The sequence below is a fragment of the Leuresthes tenuis genome, unplaced genomic scaffold, assembly GCF_036924035.1.
Source record: "Leuresthes tenuis unplaced genomic scaffold, fLeuTen1.0.hap1 SCAF_20, whole genome shotgun sequence".
Lineage (NCBI taxonomy): Eukaryota > Metazoa > Chordata > Actinopteri > Atheriniformes > Atherinopsidae > Leuresthes > Leuresthes tenuis.
The window spans coordinates 16883174-16908141 of NW_027325374.1; the positions used below are offsets into that span (position 1 = coordinate 16883174).

Genomic DNA, 24968 nt, shown 5'->3' on the forward strand with positions numbered 1-24968 from the left:
AGCTCCAGCATCAGAGACAAATGTTTTCGACCCACATGACCCGGACGAATCTAATGTTTTTGCAAAGAACACTGAAGGTGCACTGCTTGGTGGACCTTTCCTGCATCGAATTGTACAGCATAACCCACAAAACAAAGATTAAAAAACAAATGAACTGTGGATCCAGCCAAGCAAACATGATCAGCTGACATGAAAATTGAGATTTACAAACTTATTTTTCATCTTAAGAAAAAAAACTAAACAAAAAAAACTGTGGACTGTGCTTAAGAGCATCAACATGGAACCCGACTCTAAAAACCTGCATGTTCCATAAACCTGACAATTCATTCTATTTAATATCGTAGAAAAAAGTAGAACTTACCCGACCCCCCCCCCCCCTTTACTTAATAATAAAAAAAAAAAGTCAAAGCAAAAAATGTCTCTAAAACAAACCTTGTGAATAAATATAATGTTAAAAAAAAGGTTTAATTTAAGACAGTTTACACCTTCTACAAGCATGAGGCGCTCCACAGACACACACACACACATTTCAGCTCTACTGGAACACCTCAGAGCAACAACAGAGGAAGTCATTTACACACGTAACAAAAATCTGGACTCTCACTGAGACGGTAAACTCTCCATTCTTTGATGAAAACATAAAAAAACAAATGCACGTAATAACACCCGAGATCATTTTAACATGTTGGTCAGTTTTGCTGCTTGAACTCAAGGCACTGAATGATCCAAGTTAAAAAGAGCTGAATAATAACACTAAATACGATATGATAATCACACGTATGATTATCATATGCGCGTTCAGTAACTGTGGCTCAACTGATCAAACTTCATTGTGTTCAGCTAATCCTGCCAATAATTCGTGGCGAGAATGCAAAAGGTCCAGGATATCCGTTTCTTCTAACTGCGATAAACAGACAAGACGGTTTAGGTACAGCCAGAATCATCAAAATTTTGAAGCCTCGATTGTCTGTCATTGTTTCTGTAATTGCCTGGCTGTTTCTGCGCCACCTCGCTGCGTGTTGCCGGACAGTCGGGGGTTACAGAGGGGTGTGACGGCAGGAGGTTCGAACAGAATCTGCAAACAGCGAGCTTAACACCGCTGCAGTTGTCTCAGGGGCAGCAGGCATCTCATGGGGTTGGGCTAAACCTCAGAGGATTTAGACAAAGGACTGTAGCTTTAAGAAAAAAAAAGAAAGAAAAAAAACCCAACCCATAATAAGAAATGTGTCCTATTTAACTTTTTTAAACTCAGGATAATAAACCTAATGTCAACATTTTCACTCCATTTTTGTAGTTCTGTGCAAAAGAGCCAAAGTCTGTCCCCATTTCCACGTTAGCGTCACTTCTACTATCGGCTACTTGTGCTCTGATGAGTTACAGCATGTTGTAGACATAATCTAGTCTAAATGCCTATTTACACATTTTATTACATGCTGATATAAACCAAACGCCTTGTTATTTAAGGCTAGTCCTTTAGTTTCCAGCATTCAACACGTACACTTCCAGAGCTTTTTCCTCCCCTGGAGAGGTGGATGTCTTTAATTCACTGAATAACATCGAAAAATAAATACATTTCATAGCAAACGTCAATGAATGTGCCGGGTTTGGAATTTGATCAGTGGTGCAATTCTTATATGTTAACCATGTCTTTTTTTTTCATATATTTTGCACTGTGGCAAATCTCTCATCCTGTGAATTCGGAGAGAGGACAATCAACATTTCTTCTCCCCTTTCTTTTGATTTTCCATGCTCCCTCTGCCCTCCTCCTTCAGCCTTTCCTGACTCAACGATCAGCGCCTCTGGATCCCAAACATGACCACGAGGTCACACCGCTGCACGAGGTGATGCAGTATTGTATCAGCGAGTGTCTTTCGCCAGTGCTGTGCGCCTGCTGACTGCTCTCTACTCCGATCTTTACTAGTCACTTCTGTAAGGTCACGTTGCCGAGCTCAAACAAATCCTTTCTCCTCCTTGAGTTACACTTTCTGTAAATTTAAGGTCGATCAACCCAGAGGACGCCTGAGTAGACATACGCTGCATGCAGTTATCGGGCAAAGGAGCACTTTCATACTTATTTCCCAGCTTTAAACCACACACATTTGAATGTTTCTTATAGTCAGTAATTCCATTTCCAGGTGGTATTTGTGTAATGAGGGAGGGTGTGGCCAAAAATAATCAACATCATTGCTAGGAGACTTCATTACATTTTTTCAAACATTTTTTGTATCCTTTTTTTCCCCTCAACTGTTTTAATATGTACCTAATAACTGCTTGCAATGTACAGTGCCACCAGCTCACCTGTGTACACGCTGAAGGCAACAGAGAAGTGGAACTACAGGCATGCATGGCAACTCAGAGCCGACTGGTATACGAGGCTACACGCAAGTACAAGGTTTGGGCGCCAACTGCATCCGTCTCTGGGACGAGGAAGATGATCGATAATTGATAAATGCCACTCAAGGAAAGGATCCTTTCACACCAACTGTCAAATCATAGCAACACGGCAACAGCTGGGTCTGAGGGCAGATTTCATGTTCTCTGTCACATTATGGTTCAGCACCTTGGTTCAGCCAGCTGCAATAATAATAATAATAATAATAATAACAATCTTTGGTTATGACTTACTAAGCTCCACGATTGCCCTTGGCCATACACGTAAAATTAGTTTGACAGAGTAATATTTTGAATGATATCGCTGCAACTGACCATGATATAAAGTGTTTTTTAGCTGTTTTTTTTTTTAGGGGGGGGTGGTGGATTCGGTAACTAGTAGTTTGGTTCACACTACGCAGATGTACACCATCTACAGAATGTCACAAGCCTAGAAGAAAATGAAGTCTCGCCATTTCTACATCCGGGACCCATGGATCTGGAAAAGCTGTGAAAAGAAGAAATACAGCACACATGAGGGACTGCAGTTCAGTTACAGTGCAATCTATAATCCTTTCAGACAGCCTAAGCCACAGTTTGACTGCGATGATTGTGAGGATAATGATGAACATGGTGACAAAATGACAGTAAATTATAGTAAATAACTGACATGTGCAATGATTGGAACATACACAGCTCTGTTCAACATTAAAGTGCGTCTGTGTGTGTCCCTTTGACTTCATCTTTACATTGTCACTGTGTGTTTCTGCACAGACTGGGAGGGACATCTAACGCTACAGCTGCACCGAAAGGTCAGAGATATTCCATGTCACAGTGCTGGAAATGAGAGCCCACAGAGATGCAGCGCTCAATCAATATCTGTAAGGGCGGCTGCAGTCGCTGTTGGACCTGCAGCAGAGGGACATGTTCATCTGCTGGCTGATCAATGACGTGGCAGTGGCAGCACGAGGCCGTCTTATATAGCCTGCGTGCCAGCTAGCATACTTTCAGAAATAAGAAAAGCAGCGGCTGCTTTTTTGAGGAAATGCTCGCCTTTCTTTTGTGATGCAGAGATTGTCGGCAGACGGCACCCTGGCTGAAGATTTGCTAATGAAATAATCAATGTTGTTTTCTCTTCCGTAATCAATGCCATCTGCGGGACATTACAGACTACATCTATTTAGCAGTTTCCAGGCAGTGCGTATTTTCATAATAACCTTTTTCATGTACTTGAGACAAGCTAATAACAAGCTAAACGTATATTCTGATTTTGTCGGAACAGAAAACATGTTCACACATTAAACCTCTAGAATCTCTAATTTTGAAAAACTAAAAAAGGTTTAGGAATACTTTTGAGTTTGAAGAAACAAAACTCAGTCTTTCATACTGAAAGATTATTATACCCTAACCCATAGGTGCTGAAAATCCCATGTGGATGGTTTGCACTATTTGTATCTACTCGATGCCTGCATTTCTATTCTTAATTTTCACAGTGTTACTTTTTATGTCTCCAGCGGAGCACTGTGGAAAAAGAATCTCTCCATGGAGATTGAAGTTTATCTGAATCGGAATCTTTTGTGTATGGTTTCCAGTAAGCGCTGGTTTCACTGTAACAGTCGGGCAGCTTAAAGGTCATCCTGAATGCCGTGCTATGAAACACAACCACACATAAACACACTAAAATCTACATCATCTACCCACTAAAACATCTTTTGCACAGTTCCTCACCCATTCCCGCATTTCTTTGGAACAAAGAAATATCACTCCCTCATTCTCTAAGCCACTCATTTGGTGTGGTTTCTCTCCCTCCCTCCTCCTCCTCCTCCTCCTCCTTCGCTGCTCCCTCGTCTTGCATCTCTGCCGGCTTCACTCAGCATGAGGGAGGGAGGGGGAAACACAAAGGAAAGGAAAAAACAAAACAAAACAAGACAGAAAACAACAAAAATGAACACGCTGATGAGCGTCAGTGAGATGCTGAGGGGCAAACAGACAGATATACATCAATATATCCATGTGACAGAGAAAGTGAGCCGACTGAGGGAGAGAAAGAGAGGAGGATGATCGATAATTGCAGGAAACAGATGCAGAGCTGTGTGAATGGTGGAGTGGATGTGTTTGTGAATGACATTTCAAGGCAAATGACATTTGGAGCTTTTGGTGGAGGGCACCAGATCAAAGCACACTTGCATCTACTTGAGTGAGAGGAGGTGGCTCACCGCTCTCTCACACACCCGACCACAGAACATCAATACGCACATACAAAGCCAGTTAAGACCCGCACACAATCACACAGCTTCGACGTGCATTGGCTGTTTTAAAACGCATCGATATGTGTGTTTTTAATAATAAAACTAAATGTTTCACCTTGGTTTTGTGGCTCTGCTCCGTACCCAGGCCAGATCCAGGTGTGTGAAGCTCCTTGGATACCACGCACAGAAACTCAGCCTGGTCCTCTGTTCCGTAGCTGTACGACGAGCCGATGTTCACCATCTACACGAGGAGTGAGATACAGACCCAAAAGGTGCACAGACGACGGAGGGATGGAGACAAAGGGACAGAGAAGGTGTCAGGTAGGAGTATACAACACAGCAGAGAAAATGGAGACAGAGAGATCCTGTACGAAAGCAAAGAAAGACTTCTGCACTCATGCAAAGGTGAGGAGGGCAGGGGTTCAGAGCATACAGCTTTCTATTATCGTCGCTGTATGGGGGTGAACTCCGTGAGAAGCGCTGTTTACTTCTAGTAATTGTGAAACAGCTGCGAGTCAGCTTCTGCAAATAAAAGAGCGGCGCAGCATGCAGTGGAGCGAGGTGCCAAAGCAGAGGCGTGAGGGAGGGAGAGGGATCTGAATGTGATTTTAGGCTAAAGTTTGGATGGGCTGGGTGAGTTAACAGACTAAACTCAGCAGGTCTGGACTTTTTATGATGTAATGTTAGCGCTGACACACTTGGAGCGATCACTGACACTCCAGTGACTCAAAAGATCAATATAGGAGCTGGTGCTGGCTCAACTTACATAAGTCTTGTTATTTAATATCTCCGCTTCCCACATTGATATATTTTTCCTAAGCATGTACAGATTTAGTGGATAAGCAATGCCTAAGGCAGTCCAAAGTGTTGCATTCGATTCTGGACTGCAGCTGCGAACTTTTAGTCATTTGTTTCACACTTAGGTGGCGGCTAACCATTTTTAATCATCAGCAATATTGAAAGAAGTGAAAAAGGCTTCTAATTAAACGTCTTCAATTTACTCTGCTGGATAAAATCTTAAGATATTCAATTTGCAGAATAAGACTAAATAATTTGAGAGTATGGAACCAACGACGGCACCTGGTGTTGCTGCTGGTCAGTCAGCTTCCTGCTACCAAGAACTATAAGTGACCGATTCATTGTTGGCCTGTTGAATGTGTTTCTCACACTGTGAACAAAGAATTTCTGTGTTAATACTTTATAGATTTATTGGATGTTTTTCATTGTCTAAAATGAAGATTCTCGCAGAGTTCTCGAACTTCTAACCAGCACAAAACCGTAGTGAACGGCTGAAACTTGCAACCTGTGTTCCTATTGTGCTAGTTTTTAGCACTGCGCCCCTGTAGGTTAATCGGAGTTTGGGAGTTTTATCGTGTCACTGTTAATCTAATTTAATAATATTCCACAAGAAGCAGCTGGAACTATTTTTGTAATCAGAAGTTAGGACCTTCGCAGTTAGACTAACAGGAATTAACCGTGATTAAAGCTTACGTGGGATCACAATTTCAAAGTGCTACTTAAGGTAAAAGGTGTGGGCACGGTCTATAATTTGTTTTGTTTATAACTAAAGTCAGTTTTGGGAGTGAAGACAGTAGGGCTGAAGTCAGGGTCAGGGGGTCAGACCAAGGGTCAAAACTGAAGGGTCAGCAGCAGCGTGAGTCCAACCCACAGTCCAGAGCAGTCCGGTGCGGGGCTTTCTGCAGGTGCGCACGCTGACCTGCTCAAACTTCCAGCCGTCTGACATCGTGGAGACCATCTGGGTTAACTCCTCCTCCTGACACTGCAACACTCGGTAGACGTGCTTGGGGGGCACCTGCTGGGGAATGAGAAAAGAGGAAGTTGAGGACACAGGGGATGTGGACGGAGAGGAAGGTATTTCATCTTGTAAATCTTTAAAGGGGATATATTTTGAGTTTTCTTTACTATTAACAGATTTACATAGTTCACTTAACAAACTAAGTAGTTATCAAAGCGCTACCAAAAAATGTGTCCAATGGTTTATCAGATCAAGTCAAACCGGCGAAATACATAAGGTGAACTTCAAAGTTGGCCAATCTTTCCCCCAGTTTCACGACTACGTCCATTTTCTTACTTTCGATTTTTCTATAAACTGGATATTCTGAGTTCCTTTTTCTGTAACTGAATGCAGCATCAAAGGCTAGAACCACAAAGGGAGTTTTGCATGCAAGCTGCTCAGTTGCCGGCTTTACAGAGCAACACCCACTGACCCCAGCCTCAGGGAATATAAATAAAACCGTGGCTGTACTGTATTTCTGAGGCTAATAACTACAATAGTCTTATTAGAAATTCTATACAGTGGATAATGAGATCAGTGTTGGACTCCAGAGTGCAGTTACACGTTAAACTTGACACTTGAAAAACACTTGAAAGGGGTTTTGTGTTACCTGTGTGGCTTTTGAGTCCCTCTCAATGATCCTCTCCTTGATCAGTTTGATCAGGGGTGTTATGTTGTAAAACTCTGCCTCTTCAAGGACACCTTGAAACAAGAAAAAAATAAGTAAGTACAACACAATTAGCCATGGTTTGACATTATCTTGCCCTCTATGGTGACCTCTTAATCACAACTCGTGGTGTAAGACAGTCGCTGACCTAATATCTGGATGTATAACACATGTGCTGCATTCTTTCCAATGAACAGCCAAACTGGACCAATACAGTCCCAACAAAACAAACCCTTCACCCCAAACCCGTCAGAGAAAAGTCAAAAACATGAGACCTTCCTCAGCGAGCTCCTTGTTGTAGACCAATTTGCCATGCCGCAGGTAGTTGAGGATGGGGCCGAAGTAGGTGGGGTCTCTGTCAATCACGTAGGCTCCAGTCTCATCCTGTTACAGAAGCACAGAAAGACGGGAAGAACACAGTCCTTTATGACGTCATCACACCAAAAACCCAGCTTCTAATGTTATGCTATGCACAGCTTGCTCTGCGGTTAAAACAAATATATTCCACAAATTAATTACAAGAGTTGTACGCGAGCGCAGCAGAAAAGAAACATTAAAGCGACTTTTCCTATTCAGCGTTTCCTTTCAGCGCTACCCGCAAACAAAAAAGCATTTTAGCGGTTGGACAAAGCAGATGCTAGTTAGTGCCACTGAGACGGGGCTGATATTGACTTTTGTGCTCACACGTGTATCGACAGCCTGCCTGTTTCACCTTCAGGCTGTTCCTGCCAAGTCTGCCTGGCTGTTATGTCATGGTTCTGCTCTTCCAACACACACACACACACACACACACACATCCTCCCACCGTTCTCTCCTCGTGACGAAGCTCAGCCCCTCCTTTTGAAGATAACTTTACAAAAGAGCCACTGCAGGAGAAATGTACGTGTTGCTGAAAAACTTTAAATGGGGGAAAAGAACGTGAGCAAATCTACTTTGGTTCCTCAGCTGATCCGACGCTCTGTGACACATGTTGGAAAATGTACTTGCCTTAAGGTACTGGTAAACGACAGCTGAAACAGTGAGCTGGAGGCGATCAAGTCCTCATATCTTAAACTATCATTCACACTCTGGCAGCCCAGCGTAATGTCAGCTGGTTGGTGGAATGTACATCAATATTTTGGGTCTCCTTATTTAGACCAGAGAAAGCAAGGCGCTCAGCTCGATAAAGAAAATTCATTCTGATCATGTGACCGGTTCTTTTGGGCTGCTTACTGAAGCAGCAAGATAAAACCTTGGCCTCCAGCGGCATCTCGCACGGACGCACATGGCCTTTATATGAGGGCCCTGCCCGCACACAAGAAGCCACATCATAATTGTAATTTCAATAACCTTCTTATATTTGATTATTACATAACCCAGAAGATTGAATCCATTTTTATTTCACCATTATTAGCAATAAAAAAAAAGAATAAATAAAAAAAAGCCTTGATGAGAAAAAATTCAAGGAATTACAGATGGAAGTGGAAACTTTGTTAGATCTCTCTTTGCTTTTTATACTGATGCGCATTTGCAAAAGTGAAAACACTGCACAAGTCTTTCCTGTTGTATTGTGCACTTTTATACTAAAAGGCTCTAAAATCTGTGCAACTCTGCACCACTTCGTCTATTGTAGTCAATAGAGAAAAATTGGAATCGGCAGGTAAAAGAAAACTAAAAATCTAATAAAAAGTGGAATTTAAATTTTAGGGAACCAACGAACAACATTGAAACCCGACTTTGTTTGTTTGGAACTGCGATGTAACCAACATCACGCTTGATGTGAGAGTTCCCGTCTTCTTCCTGCAGCAGAACACAAAGCAAATGAGCTGGCAGAGTGCCAGTGTGGGCCGACCGGTGACTTCCTTTAACCACAGCCCTCAGATGTCTGTTAGGAGAATTCTAAAATAAAAGGCCTTTGTGCTTTGAATGGTGGCAAAAATCTGGTAGACGAAGTGTAATCTGAATCATTTCAACGGGCTGGTATCAGTGATTTTCGGGCTCTCCCCATCATCGGCGACGGGGTCACAATCGTTACTGCGATACTGAGGAAATCTGGTTATTGCAAAATTTCCAACCTCAGTCTTTCCTTTCATTCCATGCAACTGAAACTGGAGAAAAGCGTCCAAAGCTCATCAAAGTTTCTTAAACAACTTCTGGAGTGGCACCACAGTAGATCGCTGTAGATTGGCAACCTTTCAGTTAAAGGATAACCAATCTTTACAGTCTACATGTCGTGATATCCTTGGGCAAGACACTGAAACCCACAATCAAGAATACAATCTGGTTTTGTAAAACATATTTGAAAGAAATGTAATGATTGGCTCAACGATTGGCAGGAAACACGGGGCCAACGAGGGAGCCGTCAGTGGAAACAAAGGAAGGGATTGTAAACCTCCTTAAAGAAGGTATTTCAACGCAGCAATAGAAACTGGTTGTTATGAAAAAGCTATGAATTTTTTCCCCAGTGTAAAACTGCATAAATGTTTCCTTCTTCCCATAGGCAGCATGAATACTACCAACTAAGGTATGTACGTAGTGCGTTTTCCTTTTTATTCCTTGAAAATTGGGAATAAAGGAGGCATATGTGGAGAAATAGCTGGTTAACCCACCCTACAGGACGAGACTGGTTGCAGTGATCACATCAGTGCGCCAGACAACGGGGAGAGAATTAATCCCAAAATACAGACAGAAGAACCCGAATGTTCATATGGAAATGATGGATGGTGTGCCGTCTGCCCAATTTTCATGGAGAAAATGACTTTGTCCGTGGCAATCATGTCTTCAGTTCCAGCCAATCCCGATGAGCTTTTCCCAATATGAGACGTGAAATAAATTCAAAGTGCAGCAGGGACTGCTACAAACACAATTGTACATATTCAGACTGAACAGCAGTCTGTTAGTTGGCAACGAAGCTAGGCGAGGAATATTTTTAGAGGAAGCAAAAAGACGAATGAGGCAGGGGGGCAAGAGAGAAAAATGTCAGGAGAAACGTTGTAACAAATGATCTTCTATGAGAAATAAAGAGTAAAAATGATGAAATCAGACGATCTACAAAGAAACACGGGGACTCTGTCAGACGGATAGAAGATGAAGACTGACTGAGAGACAGAGAAAAAAAAAGAAACAAGATGGAAGGATGCGTTACTAAGACCAAGAGGCATTGTGTGCAAACACAGTGTGTTTTTACTGGAGATCAAAAGGATACGAGTGGAGGGGATGTTACTGGAGCACAGAGCATATGCAAAGGCAAATGCATGCACGCTCACTCTCCTGAATGAGCTGAGCTGCAGTGGAAGACAGGCTGCCGCCTCAAAAGCGTGACTTGACTTGACAGTGTGGGCATGACCAAACGGGGATGGTGATTGGGGAGGGGGGGCTTTCTGGAGGTGTCAGAGGCACGCTTTTGCTCTCTCAGACAAACGCCATTTGCATTCGTTCATTTTGGCAGGTCCATTTGGAGCTGCAGCATATCATTTGATGGTACCAATTATGCATCTTCGACATGTTATGTAAGGGCTCTTTCTTGTCCTCCTCTTTCTTTTCTCTTCTCTGCATTAGAGATGGTCGAGTGAATCAAAAATAATGTCCCACAATGCCAAGAGGGGTTGTGTTGAAATACATCTAGTATTGGCCTGGCTGACATTCCATCGCACAAGCAGTGCATAACATTGCATGCCCACACTGGTTCCCAGAACTAATACAAACAGTTGCTCCCAAAAAATGCTCCACGCAAGTCCTATTGTTTTAAGATAATACTGTATTGTTGTGTTACTTTCTCCACTATCATAGATTACTGCTAAGAAACACTTCATCAAACACTAATAATCTTAGTGTAAGTTACCTGAAAGCTTATCTTTCTTAACATTCTTATGCTGAGTTCCTAAGGTAATCATAATCATGGCAGTGAAAATCTGACACTGCGACAGGCCTAAATGAAAAAAAAGAAAGAAGGATCTTGAGAAGCTCGAAGAAGCACTGGATGAATAATGCTTCATTTCATCGCTTCGCTGCTTAAGTGCGGCCTGGATTCCAAATGAAAACCAATGCAAATTTGAAAGCGCCGGTGTGCAATAGAGATTGTGCAAAGTCATGACTACTTTCAGTCACATGATTACAACTTGCAAAGCTGATTGCTCAACCACTGCGAGGTATTATCTGCAACGACATCACTGATCACTACTGGGCCGGTAGCGATGCTCACGCTTATTTAGCACTTCAAATATTTGAATCAAGAATCTGGCTGAAGAGTTACCAGCTCACAAAGCATTTGTTCAGGGAAATACGATGCGACTCCACAGCATCTGCCCGTAGATCTAAGTAAATCTCACTGGCAACAGCCAAACAAAAGCCCCATTCGGTTCTCAAAACACACCATTCTGTCTGCAGTTTTGTGCTTTCGTGAGCTTTTGTTAACACCGGGACTGACTGATATGGGGAAAGTGCATTGGTTTTGTTCGGTTTTCTTGTTTTGTTTGAGCTTGTTGGGTATTCACTTTGACCAATAATAGTACTTACAGCTTATTTGAGGTGTTGTCATTCAGAAATATTTGCTCTACAGGCAAGACAGACTAGGGAAAGACTTTAAATTTCTGCTTTATTCAACACGATACTCATGGTCCCATTTTTTTCAGGCATTTATTCTACATCCACTTGCAGCCATGTCTTCAAACTTTGTCTATTGTAACTATTCTTTTCTTAACTCTGTGCTGTACAAGTTCCTAGTCTAAGTGAGGATGTAAAATGCACATTTATATTGGACTTGCCCGTGTAATTGTGATCAAACGGAGGCGAGGAGCTCCGAGAACACGCCACACATGAGTGTAATTTCTAATTTAGCCTAATTTATCACTCGTGGGATCACAGGTAGCCTGTCTGAGCCACCGACTACTCGGTGATAGTGGTAACGTTTTCAATAAAGGAGGCATCACAGCAGCTCCTCACAGGTGAGATTTCTGTGTCCTCCTGAAACATTTATGCAATTCAGTTAAAGAACACGGCCACATAATGAAGTAAAACATCAAATAATACGTACATATTGCAACTTTTCCCCCCAACTTTCTTACTAAAAACCCTCACTTCAACATAAACACCAAGCGAGCTGTTATTTCATGACCCAAAGTCTAAATATGTATCCTGCTGATAACAAAATGACAAGTTCACACAGCTCTAAGATAAAAACCTTGGCTCTCTTTCCCCCTCAGATTAGCGCTGCCAGCCAGCACCTCATATCAAACATCTGAACACAAATAGGGTAATAACATGAGTCTAGGCAAGTGATGGAATCCATAGTTGAATGGTGAAATGTCTCACACAGACGTCCGGTTACAAAAAATTGATCTAAGAAGAAAATAATTAAATTAGTTGGTACACACAACCCAAATGACAGCACTAGGCTGTTCTAAACTGATTTGCATGACCCACGTGGTATTTAATGGGTCAAATCACTGACCACGCCACATCTGTATTAAAACAACTATGTGGCTGCAGTTAGCGATCACCTACGTGGTATCTGTTCAGCTCACATAGGTCGATACCATAGCTGAATCTGGCCACATAATGCAATTGGATGGGATGGCATGGGGTCAGCTTGGGCCGCATTAAACCCCGGGTTTGGTTCAGCAGGGGGGCATGGTCGCAGAAGGTGCCTGTAATCTCATTAAAACAGTCGCACAGAGACGGATAAACTGTCTGCGTCTACGCAGGGATTTAGTGAGCGAAGTCAGGAACCCCTGAGCAGAGACAAACTCACATCAGCCCATCAGAGGGGGAAAGAAGACGTAAACGCACAGGTTGAACTGTGTGATTTAGCTTCCCTGAGCAGAGGCTCGTTTAAAGTCGATGTCTGCTTGTTTACACAGAATTCTGACACAATGCACCCACTTAAAGACACTCAAATAAAAATGTAACAGCTCTTTTACCCACAGGGGTCAATGTTTTCGTTCTTTTTTTGTAGCCGAGCTTTTTTCACCTTGAGTGAAGTGGCCCATCAGTGAGGGAAAGCCTGTGTAGCTACTCTCTTTAGAGGTGTGATGTTTGTAGTCAGCTGATGATACGATATGACCCATTTAGCTAGAAGCGTGTTCTGGCACTGTGCTCTTCTTGGTCTCTAATATTAACTTCCATGTGTTGACACGACAGTGCTAGTTTGACAAGCTGGGAGGAAAAACGCTGCACTGCTGGTCCATGTTTCTTAAGGGAATACAGCTCAAGATGCATCTTGTTTTCAGGATAAGATTCTACATTTCCGAACAAGACTAATGTCTTTCTGTCCAACCATCCAGCCAATCTGAAACATTATTTTTTAGTCATCTTAGCATTCGCAGCGGCTAAAATCGGTGTGTTCACTGTGACATTAATAAATGTACTACAACAGAACTAAAAAGAGACACGACTACCCCGACCCAGCTACAATTTTTCTTTCTAGGCTACTGGAGTTCAGCTCCAAATCTTCCTGGGCTCAGAGTCTCTCTCTGTGTATACACACAGGAATGTTTCTTGGATCAATAAAACTGGGGCATTAACAACTTACACAATAAGGAAACACAGGCCAATATTACACAGGGACAACAGCACCTGAGGACAGACAACAATGACGCATCTCCAGGACTGCTGAAGTCCTCATGACAACACGAAACATGCTCTTTTCTGAGAGGTCTATCTATAGCACAGTATCTCTGTATAAACAATAAGTACTAACTCGGACCTCTGTGCAACCATGTTGCTCTTCAGTTATAACTCATGGAAGAGTCAAAGCTATGTCGACAGCCCAGTTCCTGTTGTCAAGATGACAGCCGTCTGGTGGAGCCAAAAAAGTTAAATATAGTCTATTTTTGTGTCTACTGAGATTGGGGATTTGTGATCAAGAGACAACAAATAAAAAAAACATGGACGGAAAAAAAGAATTGAATACACGTTTAGAGTGCGTCAGCTACTCAGGCTGAGGATGAACAGAGGACAGGAGTACGAGACAGGAAAGGCAACGATGAACAAAGAAGTTTGCCTGTATGTTTGCGCAAGACGGAGAGATTTGTGTGTGACTTTGTGTATTTGAGGCAATGCAGAGGGAGCTCCTCTCAGCTCGCTGCTGAAGGTCACAGGAGAGTTTTCTTTCCACACTGCCCGGCGGTGCAGCAGGGGAACAGTCACCACCGCTGTGCAGCAGAAAACCTCACTCGAATCTAGCTGCCGGTGAAGAAATACCTGCTATGCTGCTGAGGTTCAAATCATTCTGCAAACACATGACACAGTAAAGATATTCTCTTATCCGCTGCAGATCCAAAACGGTCTAGATGTATTTTTTTTTCTAGCATCCTTGATGGCCTCTCTTTCGTCTCCCATTTGACCAATAAAAATGTACCGGTACCCACGCCGGTGCTGGGGCATCCGTCTCTGCAATTCAACCGGTGGCATTAATAATAATAAATTCCACTCAAAATGCAGCTGGTGAAACACCAGTGAAGAATAAGCAAAATACCTCGAGCTAAACAGTTGCTGCACTTAAATAACTGCAGAAGAAGGATAAAAAGTCAAGAAATCAATATGAAAGAAGTGCTGATGTTTAGGTAAGGAGACTATAATAATTCAGTAAAATAACTGTTACTCAAATCACTGTGAACAGGCAAAACGTGAGAATCATCAGGTCCAGCTGTCAAATGATCAATCAAATTAATAAATGTATGGCTGCATATCTTACAGGTTCGCGTTTGGCCAGGAGTCTTTATGGAGGGTCGCCTCATCTCTCTCAGCTCTCCGCTGAGCTACAGAACACGAGCATACTGTAAGACGGCTGAAACAACACACACCGTGACCCGAGATATTCATTCTCCTTACATTTTCTGAATGATCTGACATTATATAGATGCGGAGTTTCCACCCGACGACGACAGAATGTCAAGTTACAGTTGGCTGCGAGCCATGTGGGACGACCTACCCCCTTCTTTCTCTGTCACACACACACATATCAAAGGCCTAATAGAAAGCTGCATCATTCATGAGTCTCTCCAGGCCTTACAGTGTGTTCGGTCTACATGTGACTGGCAGACGCATAATACATCTTCCTCTCTCTGTTCCCATAAGATGCCAGCTGTACAGCAACCTACTGTGCAGATCCCTGCAGAAGAGGCTGCACGTGTCCATCCATCTGAGGCAGGCTAATTTCACACCACGAACTGATGGACACGCACACAAACACACAGAAGAAAAGGGGGAGAGAAAGCGCTTCATACTGCACATGCGGCATAGATGATGGTCATTAAGCAACTACATGCATCCTCTGAAGCAGCAGCAAAGCATTTCCTAGACAAAGTGGCATTTTAGTTAAAGGTGATACAAAATCTAGATGTCCTTGCAAGGCTACAGTCACAGGCTTCACCTCATCCCAAAGATCCTTCAATTATATAGAAGTAAATAACATCTAGACAAAACCCAACTTTCCTACTAAAGCAATGCAGGTGATTACAGTGTTGCAAATAAATGAAAAACATGGTTAAAGTCAGAACAGAGAGCAACTTCAGTCACTACAGTAACAGGAGGACATAGGGGTTTTTTTTCACCAGATTTGACGCAATAAGGGAAATAATTCGTGCAGTCGGTCGAATATTACAAGGAAATATCAGAATTATTCAATGTAAGCCAACAGAGACGGCTAAAACATGTTATTACAAATCTGTACATGCCTAAGTGAGGTGAAATAATCACATTACTCAGATAATGTCAGTGTGAGCTCTTTCTTAAGCATCACAGAGACGCGCGGAGCCCGTCTTATGACATGGTATCGGTTATTTTTCGCTTGTTGAAAAGTATCGTTCACCAGGGATTAAAATGTTCCGACCGTACTCACCGTGTCTGAGTGCAGGTCCTGCTGCTGGCACAGCCGGTAAAGGAACGAAGTTTGCTCCTTCAGGAGGGTGTGCCGCGTCGTGAGGAACACCGTTCCGCCAACGTTCAACCGGACCCACTTCCCATTATTCCCTCCGTTGGGATTGATGACCGAGCCGTTACCGATACTCTGCGACGCCGTGCCGCCGGGTTCAGTGGCTGAGGCGGTTGTGGAGCTCGCGCTCTCTCCCGCCTCGCTGTCTTTGTTGTTGTTGTTGTTATTGTTGTTGCTGTTGCTGTTGTGCTGCTGGCAGCCGTGGTGCGTCGAAGGCGCAGCAACGTCGGCCGGTTCCCGCTGGTCGTCTACGGTCGTTGCCATTTGGGAAAAGCCGCGACACGAGGTGAAGCCGAACGAGCCCGTCCGTTCCCGTCCGTTGGCTTGTCTTCTTCTTGCTGTTTGAACACGCTCCGCCTACAAGCTGCACGAGCTCAAAGATCAGCTGCGTCGAGTTTCAGGAAGTTAGATTTATTACATCCGTGAAACCCTTTCAAATTAAGACTCATATTTTACAGCTTGTTCCTGACTCTCTGGATACATTCGTTTTGTGGCACAGTTATGAAATTTGGTTTAAATGACTGCAATAATCCTCTTGAGCATCCAAAGGCATTGAAAAGTTATGGGCCTTCATGGGTGTCAAGTTCTCCTAATTCTCTATGTATTCCGTGTACAGTTATTTTGAAACTCTAGCAGAGAATCGACATAGTAAAGCCTTTAAAACCAGATTGAAGGATCGCAAATAGAACGTTGCATATACTTTTAACCAGTAAACCAGCAGTTTATCAGATCAATACAATAATTACTGTCTTGGAGGGAATCTTGGTGGTCAGCTCAATTAGCATTGTTTTAAAACCAGTTATGGTACATGTCAGAACAATTGAAGATCAGAATTAATACAAATTAACCAATTTTGTTTGATACAATGTCCAAGGTCTGGTTACTGTTGCCTGATGTTGCAACAACTGGAACCTCAAACCATAAAGTTGCCATATATAAGCTTCTTTATTATCATTTGCTGTACTTCGTGTAATTCATGATTACAACTCTCTTTAAGGATTTTCAGTGGAATTTAGTTTATCACTCATTGCCAGACAGTTTCAAACAGTCCATCTTTTCTCTCACACCAATTCTATTATGTCACTGAATGTGTGCTTCTGGTTACAATCATTTTGAAAGACCAAAGAGCTTTGCCTCTAACCTAGTCTACTGATAATGAGCAGCATATTCAGCTCTAAAATGCCTTGGTAATCTTGGGATTTCATCATTCATCCACTTTGATACTTAGTGCGTCCAATATTTGAGCAAAGCTCAACACCATGATAAAACTTCTGCCATGCATGTCTTCACGGTCACTTTTCCTTATGATCCCTATTTCATCACCTATAAACATTCATTGACTACATTCCTTAAGAGTTCTGCTTTGGTTTCTTCTATGAGTGGAACATAATCTTAGGAGGACTGTGGCTGTATATCAGCAATATATGCAAACAACTGCCTTGATCTTTTGTGCCTCTCCTTCAGAAGTACTGGTCTCTTCCGTCTTCCCTCATGGAGACTTGTCTGTATTCTTTATTCCATTTAATAACTATTTTTCTGTTGCACAATGACTTTGGTCATTTTATTCAAAGATAGTATGTAGTCGTCTTTTTAATTATTTCTGACAGTTCACGGGTAGAATTAGTTGGTAAGACTGATCCTTTTTTATGTGTATCCTCTGTGCAGCAAATCAAATCTTCATCTTGTGTTCTTTGCAAAACTAGAATGAACACTTGTCAGGTCAAATAAACAACAATTTATTCAATAAACTTTATTGTTAAAATTTGTATAACGTAAGTCAAACTAAGTACGTTTTTTTCCTCATTGTGTGAAACAGAATAAGCATTGCATAGAACTTCAAACAATAAACCATAGGAGAAACTTTTGCAGTCTGTGAAAACACTGTTGATGAGTCCATAATCCATATGTGAATTAATTGTCATAATGCTGCCACTCATGAATCAACACTGTGCCATAAGACATTTACCAATCACTAACATCTCATAGAGTCAAGTGGCTGGTTTTCAGTTCAAAAAGCAAACTGCTCTTTTAATCGATTTAGGATGATGTTCTTGTTGATTAGTAACAAGTTTAATGACTAACAACTTCATATTTCATCCCATTAGCTGATTAACTGTGAAATAAAGGTGTGTAATGACACCAAAATCTTATAGATAACACACTTCACAATGGGATATGAAATAAGAATAATTACAGTAATAATCACTTTTTTTAACAGTGAAGTGAGACATTTGTATCACAGATTGGCCTTCTTTCACACTGTGTTCAGGAATTACATGTGCACTTACAGGATTTTCAGTGTTGTGACAGAACACTTCACGATTCCTTTCCAAAAAGGAAAGTGTGTAAGCACCACCTGGCTGGACGGCATCTTTCTAAGCTCTCAGGGCTGACATATTGTGGGTCTCATGATGACAAAGTCAAATTTGTAAGTGTGTGGGAGACCCTGGTGAGCCGTGAGGTTGAAGGATTGCCATGAGAATGGACGCAGGCCCCCCTGAGTTGTGGGGCCATTAATTGCCTCTGCAGCCAGCTGGAGAGCCATCTGGTAGTCCGTCACCTGTGGCGTGATATAGAAATGAGGGAGGGCATAAAGAGAGTGGAGCCATTTAATAAAGTTTATGGAACACACCAATAATGTACATGTAGATGTAGATTTTTGTTGCCATTTATGGAATGAGCTTCTGCCATACCCACACCCCTTTTGGATCAGTCATATGACCAATCACTGCAGGCTGGAAGGCAACTGATAATAATATATATGCTTAATGATTAAACAAATTCACAAAAATGTGAAAATAAAAACAAACACCATTGTGGCTTTATTAGTTTCAGAAGTTGGGAACATGGCAGAATGTGATATTGGCAGGTTAATGCCAAACGGTTGTTTTTACTTAAAGAGAACCTGAGAAACATTCATGTTGTATTACAAACAAAAAGAAAGAGAATTAAAAAAAAAATCTTTCCACAGAAATACAACATGTTTTTTTATTTTTTTATTTTTGGCTCCAGACTTATGCACTCTAACCTTTGTGTCATAGCAGCCTCCTGGGCGTGGTCTCCTTGGCCTCAGGTCGTTACGGCAACAGATGGTTTTACACGGATGGCCTTTAGAGTAAGGATCTCTCTTGTAGTCTAAAACAGAACCGATTAAGCTTTTATTCATATTGGTTACAATCTAAAAGGAACTACTTTATAGATAGTGTTTTCTTTTAAACTTCTAAAGTCACTTGAGCCCAGGAAAGGATACTGAAATATTAGAAATGTTGTTACACTTACTGTTGTATCTCATTATGTGTTTGAGGGAGTTAATGTCGGACACCTTGGCCTGGTCCCTGCGGAGGATTTTAGCTCGGGGACAGAGATCGTAGGAAAAGTCTTCTCCGTATCTCTTCCACATCACACTGTACCCGCTGAGGTTGTAGATCTCAACATGAAATGGTATGTTGTATGATGGCCAATAACCTGCCAAATGTAGCACACTGAAGGTAGAGGATGCCAAGACATATTATTTCCATAAAACAGACATTCTGGATTTGATTACAAAATAAATAAATCGATAAAAGAAGAAACTATACAGGCAATCAAACGCAGAGTAAGGTGGTTTCTTACCACTGCGTAAAGCTTGCGTCTGATCAGAATGCACCACCTTTCCTGGGATCTGCTCGACAACTGTCAGAGCTCCATTCCTGATGCTGTGACGCAGAGAAACCTTGTTCAGGTCCACCACCATATACTGGCTGTTATATGTACCTGAAAGACAAAAGACTCAGTGATATCTGACGAAATGTGTCAAACTGACCAAAGTTGGTCAACATTGCATTGTTACGCTATTGGCTCTATATATCTGTGGAACCTGAGAAAACTACAGGATTGCCTGGATGACCTGAGTTTCACTAGCTAACCATGTGCATGTGTTTCATTAGCTTCCAGTACCACCACTAAGAATGTGGGAGTATTTAAAGCATGTTTGAACAGGGCATGATTTGTTCTTAAATTCACACATCAAACGAGTCTATGGAGCAACTTCTCTTCATCCTTGTAACTTCCAAATTTGGGAGCATCCCATCACAAAGAGAAGAAGAAAAACTGTTCCAGGCATTAATCACATCTAAGCTGGATTATCACATCTACTGTATTATCATTTTAGCTTCATGGCTAAATAACATCCCAAAAATCCGAAATACTTGCTTATTTATTGCTGTAATGCTCGTTCATGGCCTATGTTGCATTTAGACTTTTTGCTTATATAGTTATTCCTGTTATTATCGTTTGGCTGGTATTTAAGATTTGCTTTCGTAAGTACTTTTTATCTTTGAATCTTTTATATTTCAGTTTTGTTGTCATTTGTGCCTTTTCAAAGTGACACTAGAGAAGTTTGTGAACCTTAAAACTGTGTGTTGACCTTTGTTTGCACATCCCTGGGCCTGAAACTGCTTTGCTTTACGCTCGCTTGGCATAAAAAAGTGAATGTGCGTTGCTGTACATTTGCAGAGCTCGCGCTGAGGTTTGTTTTTATAACGGTGGTGTTAGAACTGTAGGGGGAGTCCAAGAGCAAAAGAAAACGCCTGTCACATTCTCGAGTGTCACTGTAAGTTTTGCTTCTGCTCTGTAAAGGCCTTCCAGTGCATTTTTATTTGAACTCTTCTATATGTAGTTCTAATCAAATCTGGGTTTAGTTAATATTTGCAGTTTTTCAAATCTACAAGATGAAGTATTGAGTAAAAGACTAACACAAGTATTAACATGATCAGTCTAAGTCTTCTTGTTTATGGCGTTTAACTGGCACAGGAAAGGTAACAAGCACAGTCTTGCATGTGCCTGAGGGATTTGGGTTTACTGGAAGATATTCTGTGAAGTTGCTTGCTCACACCGATGATAACCTGAAAGTCAGGAGTGGTGCACAAGGAGTGGTAAAGACCCTCGTGTTAACTGCCGAAAGGCGACCACAGCAGTTTGGTTTAACGGTGAATGTAAGAGTGGAGTCTGCTGGGTGATGGGAGGACCGCAACTCTCAAGAACACGCTGTACTGCTCTCCTCCTGCCCTCCCGTAGCAACATGACGTGAAAGATCAAAGACGCCTCCCAATTAACACACACACTGCTGTGTAATGAGAACAATGCTCTGTTTGGGACTCTGCTACATCTCTATGGAAATTTGTTCTGAGAATTTTTAAACAGCAGCAAGCCACCTTCATTCAACTAAGATGTAATACATTGACTTTTCCTTGTCAATTATCCAGTCCTCATTATTCTCCTAAAATCTACTGTTGCTTGGTTTTGAATAAAACCAAAGCACACACCAAAGCACACGTATTGTTGCTCAGAACATCATGATCTCACCTGAGGTGTATTTGGAGAAAACTTGTGCCCACTCCTCTCCATTGTGAGCCAGACTGTTGGCCAGGCGGACTCTTTGCCAGGCCAGTAAGCAGTGTGGACTAAGCTGGGAGAACAGAGACGCATTGAAAACACCTATGGAGGTCTGAGTCATCAGCAGGCCGCTCCCGAGGAGGTAGAAGTCATCGAGAGACATCAGAAAGCCTGGAGGAGGAAGGAGAGTGGGAGGAAAGTATGGTCTTCCCAACACGAAAGGTAAAAAGTGATTTGTGCTTTCTTAAAGCACTCTTATGTTCGTTTACATTTCTCATGAACGTCATTTCACAAGAAATGATGGCATTTTGTTATGTACTCCAGGATTTAAAAGCACATGACTCCAACACTTTTAGGTAAATACATTTCTCAGCCGAACACTGTTGGCTATAATGAATGGATCAGTCACTGCTGCCGAAGCTGGTATTGTGTCTCCAGCGGGCTTAGATATTGTCATGTGCTGTTTCGTTAATCCGCATGTGCATTATCTCATCAAATATCTTATTAAATTGAACATTATACGTAAATACATAGCAGTCAAAATGTGCACAACCCTAAACAGGTACGTAACTAAATTGCAGAAGAAGACATGTTTGCAGTTTTAACTGCATTACAAGTTTATATTGGTAATTGTATAACTAACAATGCTCTCGGTGCTGTTAACAGTAACAAACAGAAGCAAAATAGATCTTCCGTCACAATCTGCTGCGTACTATTGTTGTCAGCGCAAGAAGGCCACAAGAGTCCACATAAGCTCCACGGGCACCAGTGTGTTTTCATTGCTTCAGTTTAATATAGTGAAGTGATATCCGTGGCTTGCAGATCTCTAAAAATAGTCCCTTAAAACCACTTGTGTTCTGATAGCAACACAGGCCATAAGAGGATTTTTCAAGGCCTGGATCACTTGACAATTCTTTGGCCACATAATTACTCAGCCTCCTGTGACTCAGCAGCGAGGGAACACTTTCATCATTCTTTGGATTTCTTTTGTACATTCGCTGAGCTGAGCGTTACCTTCGATCTTCCTAAGCTGAGTGCTTGGTACGAGAATCGTGGTGAATGGAAGTTTTTTGTTGAGGATCAAGGCTCAGTCCTGGATGTCTGTGGTCACTATTTTGCCAACTTTACTAATGCTAGATACTTCATCGTGATATCTGTAAAGAGAAGTATTCCTTTACAGCTCAAATATGTGATGTACTGCGACTGATTGCGTGTACCAGGGTAGCTGCTGAACGACATCCTTCCAGTAGCAGTGTGTGTGTCAGATACCCTGAAGTCCCAGAATTTATAGATTCTCATAGTGGCTGCATAAGTATACCAGCTGGAGTGGCCAAACAGCAGATTCTCAAAGCCTGGCAGCACCTTAGACAGAGAAGGAAAAAAAATAGGTTGTGGTCAGGTTTTAATACATTTTTTCTCCGTAACAGTTTCACATTCTGTGCAATTTAAAATGAATCCCAAAATCCAGTAGCAATTTCAAACGATATATATTTAATAATGCACTTCTTCCAATTTAACTGCATCACCAAGTTTCCTCACCTCCATTTGAACAGTCTTTTCTCCATGAATGAGTGTAAGCAGAAGAAGAAATGTCCCCTCACCATGGCCTTTTCTCTCATATAAAAGCAATTAGATCTATGTTGTGCTTTCCCTCACAGCTTGAGCCAAATTAGGCAAATAGCCTAACCTTTATTAGGGCAGTGCAGTGGCCCATTCCTGGCATCCTGAAAGCTCCGGTCCCTGCGGGGCGAGGTGTCAGAGCTGGGATGAGGTCCAGGAGGTCACCAACACCATTCAGGAACTGGACTGCAAACACTGACAGAGGCTGGGCAGGAAGGAGAGAGAAAAAGACAGAGATTAATGAACTGATCAGTTGTGACAGCTCTTTAACCGCCTCTACCAACACACAAACACACCTCTTTATGTTTGTTTTTGGCCCACTGTGCAGCTCCAGCATGGAGTCCATCCAGCTGGGCCAAGATCAGTCCCAGATGTTTCCACAGGGGGTCGCTGTTTCTCCTCAGTTTCACTTGCTCTCGGGCCCACTGGTCCTGTTTGCTGTGAATCATTCAGACAACAAAGTGGAAGCAAATCAGCTTCTCCAATGCGGGGCCTGATTTCACCAGGCGAATACAAAGTTTTGAAGAGTGTCTCTCTTTAGCTGAACAGGTGAAACACTAGAATATAGAGGGAAAACACAACGCTATACCTCAAAAAGTTTTTCAAGGGAGTTAAAACCTTCTCATCCTTTATCAGCTGAGGATACATGTTGGAGTAATGACTGAACATCTGTCTACAACAGAGAAAGAAAAAGATTACTGGAGATTAAAACACATCCTTTCTCCTCCTCCCATGTGTGGCATTTACGGTTAGCAGCTCCAACAATACAGAAATATGAAGTGTTAGTGAACAACTAAGAATTTAATTTAATAAATTATCAGTTGTTGTGAAACGTCACAGAATGTTGGCCGATTTGCATTTTGTGCTTTTGCTCAAGAGCCATACCACTCACCCAGCAGTGAGGAAACCCTCCAGGTAGCCAGCCAGGAAGAAAGTCGTCTCATCTTCCAGTGCAATTCCCCCATAACCTGCACTGATCTCCAAGATGCCCCATCCAGAAAGGAGCAGAGTGTCATTGAAGTAACCATAGGCTCCCCCCTCTGTCTCTATCACCCCTTCCTTCAGGATCACGCTTTTCTGGGCAGCATCCCAGTGCACAGTGGCCTCTTGGAGCTCTACCATTGTAGGAGGATCGACAGGGTTATAGGGTTGAGGTTAGATAACGCACATTATGTAAGATAATGTCATGACCCTAATAGAATATTCTATAAGAAAAATGCAGCCATTTTTAAAATCATACATTTTCTTATGTGTTGCTGGACTCGCTGTCAAGAGAATATTAACTTTCATATACTATCATAATTATGCACACTGACTAGAATGGTTCCTGTTAGAATTTTCCTTTTTTTTTTTTTTTTAGAAGTGAACCTAATTTACTTGATGGTTAAGAATACAAGAGTATTCATACAATGCTGCTGGTAAACACTAGTTGATGTGAAACAACATCAAAATAACACTAAATTAATTTGATCAACATGTAAACTGCTGAAATCTAAACACTGGTGTGGATACTGTAATGCTAAAAACTAGCAAACAAGTGAAAAATATTTTAGATAAAAATGTCTATATGATCTCTGGAGAAAAAAATCTAATGATTTCCAACATGTCCTCTATCTGCATCTGCCCTCAAGAGATATTTCATCGTAGCGTCGAGGGGAATATCTGGATGGATCAAAAAGCAGATAAAGTCTTACACAGATACCACAGCAAAATTACTCACGGTAAGTTTGCATCTTATTGGACGTTGTTTTGAAGACATCCATGTGTTGCACCGATACAGCCAAAGTGCTCAGCAGTACCAATAAACTGATGGTCCGTGTCTCCATGTCAGTTGATAGTGTGTCGTCCGTCATGTATTTCAGTGAAGAGACAATATTGCTGCTTTGAGAGTTGCCGCGACGGAGTGTGAGTACTTGGGACCATGAACGGCTGCAATTTTTCCATTATTTTTCAAACAAAAGAAAAACTAAGAGAGAATTTTTT

The 24968-nt window shown here is 41.9% G+C and overlaps 2 protein-coding genes across 6 annotated transcripts; both read right to left on the reverse strand.

Moving 5' to 3' along the window:
- Positions 1–1509: 1509 nt before the first annotated feature.
- Positions 1510–16344, reverse strand: kctd17 (potassium channel tetramerization domain containing 17). 5 transcript variants are annotated; one of them, XM_072373229.1, is made up of 7 exons: positions 15900–16344; positions 7357–7465; positions 7025–7116; positions 6337–6432; positions 4735–4860; positions 4099–4234; positions 1510–2878 (listed from the first exon to the last, which is right to left on the reverse strand). In XM_072373229.1, exons 1-6 carry the CDS (start codon positions 16254–16256, stop codon positions 4139–4141), a joined length of 876 nt encoding a protein of 291 aa, XP_072229330.1. In that variant the 5' UTR covers positions 16257–16344; the 3' UTR covers positions 1510–2878; positions 4099–4138. The 5 variants fall into 5 exon arrangements, with proteins under 5 accessions (XP_072229330.1, XP_072229328.1, XP_072229329.1 ...); XM_072373227.1 differs by having other exon boundaries at positions 6289–6432; XM_072373228.1 differs by having other exon boundaries at positions 6337–6435.
- Positions 16345–17797: 1453 nt separating this feature from the next.
- Positions 17798–24917, reverse strand: plbd1b (phospholipase B domain containing 1b). Its single transcript, XM_072373355.1, has 11 exons — positions 24706–24917; positions 23878–24100; positions 23575–23658; positions 23282–23423; positions 23053–23190; positions 22583–22727; positions 21336–21536; positions 19605–19745; positions 19272–19457; positions 19021–19127; positions 17798–18552 (listed from the first exon to the last, which is right to left on the reverse strand). The coding sequence occupies exons 1-11, from the start codon at positions 24836–24838 to the stop codon at positions 18376–18378; spliced, it is 1677 nt and encodes a 558-aa protein (XP_072229456.1). The 5' UTR covers positions 24839–24917; the 3' UTR covers positions 17798–18375.
- Between the last annotated feature and the right edge of the window lie 51 nt (positions 24918–24968).

What these genes read in the sequence shown, in the direction of transcription:
- plbd1b (XM_072373355.1), bottom strand. Translation starts at nt 24,838, where the DNA reads ATGACGGACGACACACTATCAACTGACATGGAGACACGGACCATCAGT. An exon ending in CAATAAGATGCAAACTTACC is followed by an intron (nt 24,101 to 24,705) that starts GTGAGTAATTTT and finishes CTACAATGGTAG; the next exon opens with AGCTCCAAGAGGCCACTGTG. An exon ending in CCCTTGAAAAACTTTTTGAG is followed by an intron (nt 23,424 to 23,574) that starts GTATAGCGTTGT and finishes AATGATTCACAG; the next exon opens with CAAACAGGACCAGTGGGCCC.
- kctd17 (XM_072373226.1), bottom strand. Translation starts at nt 16,256, where the DNA reads ATGGCAACGACCGTAGACGACCAGCGGGAACCGGCCGACGTTGCTGCG. An exon ending in GGGACTCAAAAGCCACACAG is followed by an intron (nt 6,436 to 7,024) that starts GTAACACAAAAC and finishes CTCATTCCCCAG; the next exon opens with CAGGTGCCCCCCAAGCACGT. An exon ending in GCACCGGACTGCTCTGGACT is followed by an intron (nt 4,861 to 6,288) that starts GTGGGTTGGACT and finishes CTCCTCGTGTAG; the next exon opens with ATGGTGAACATCGGCTCGTC.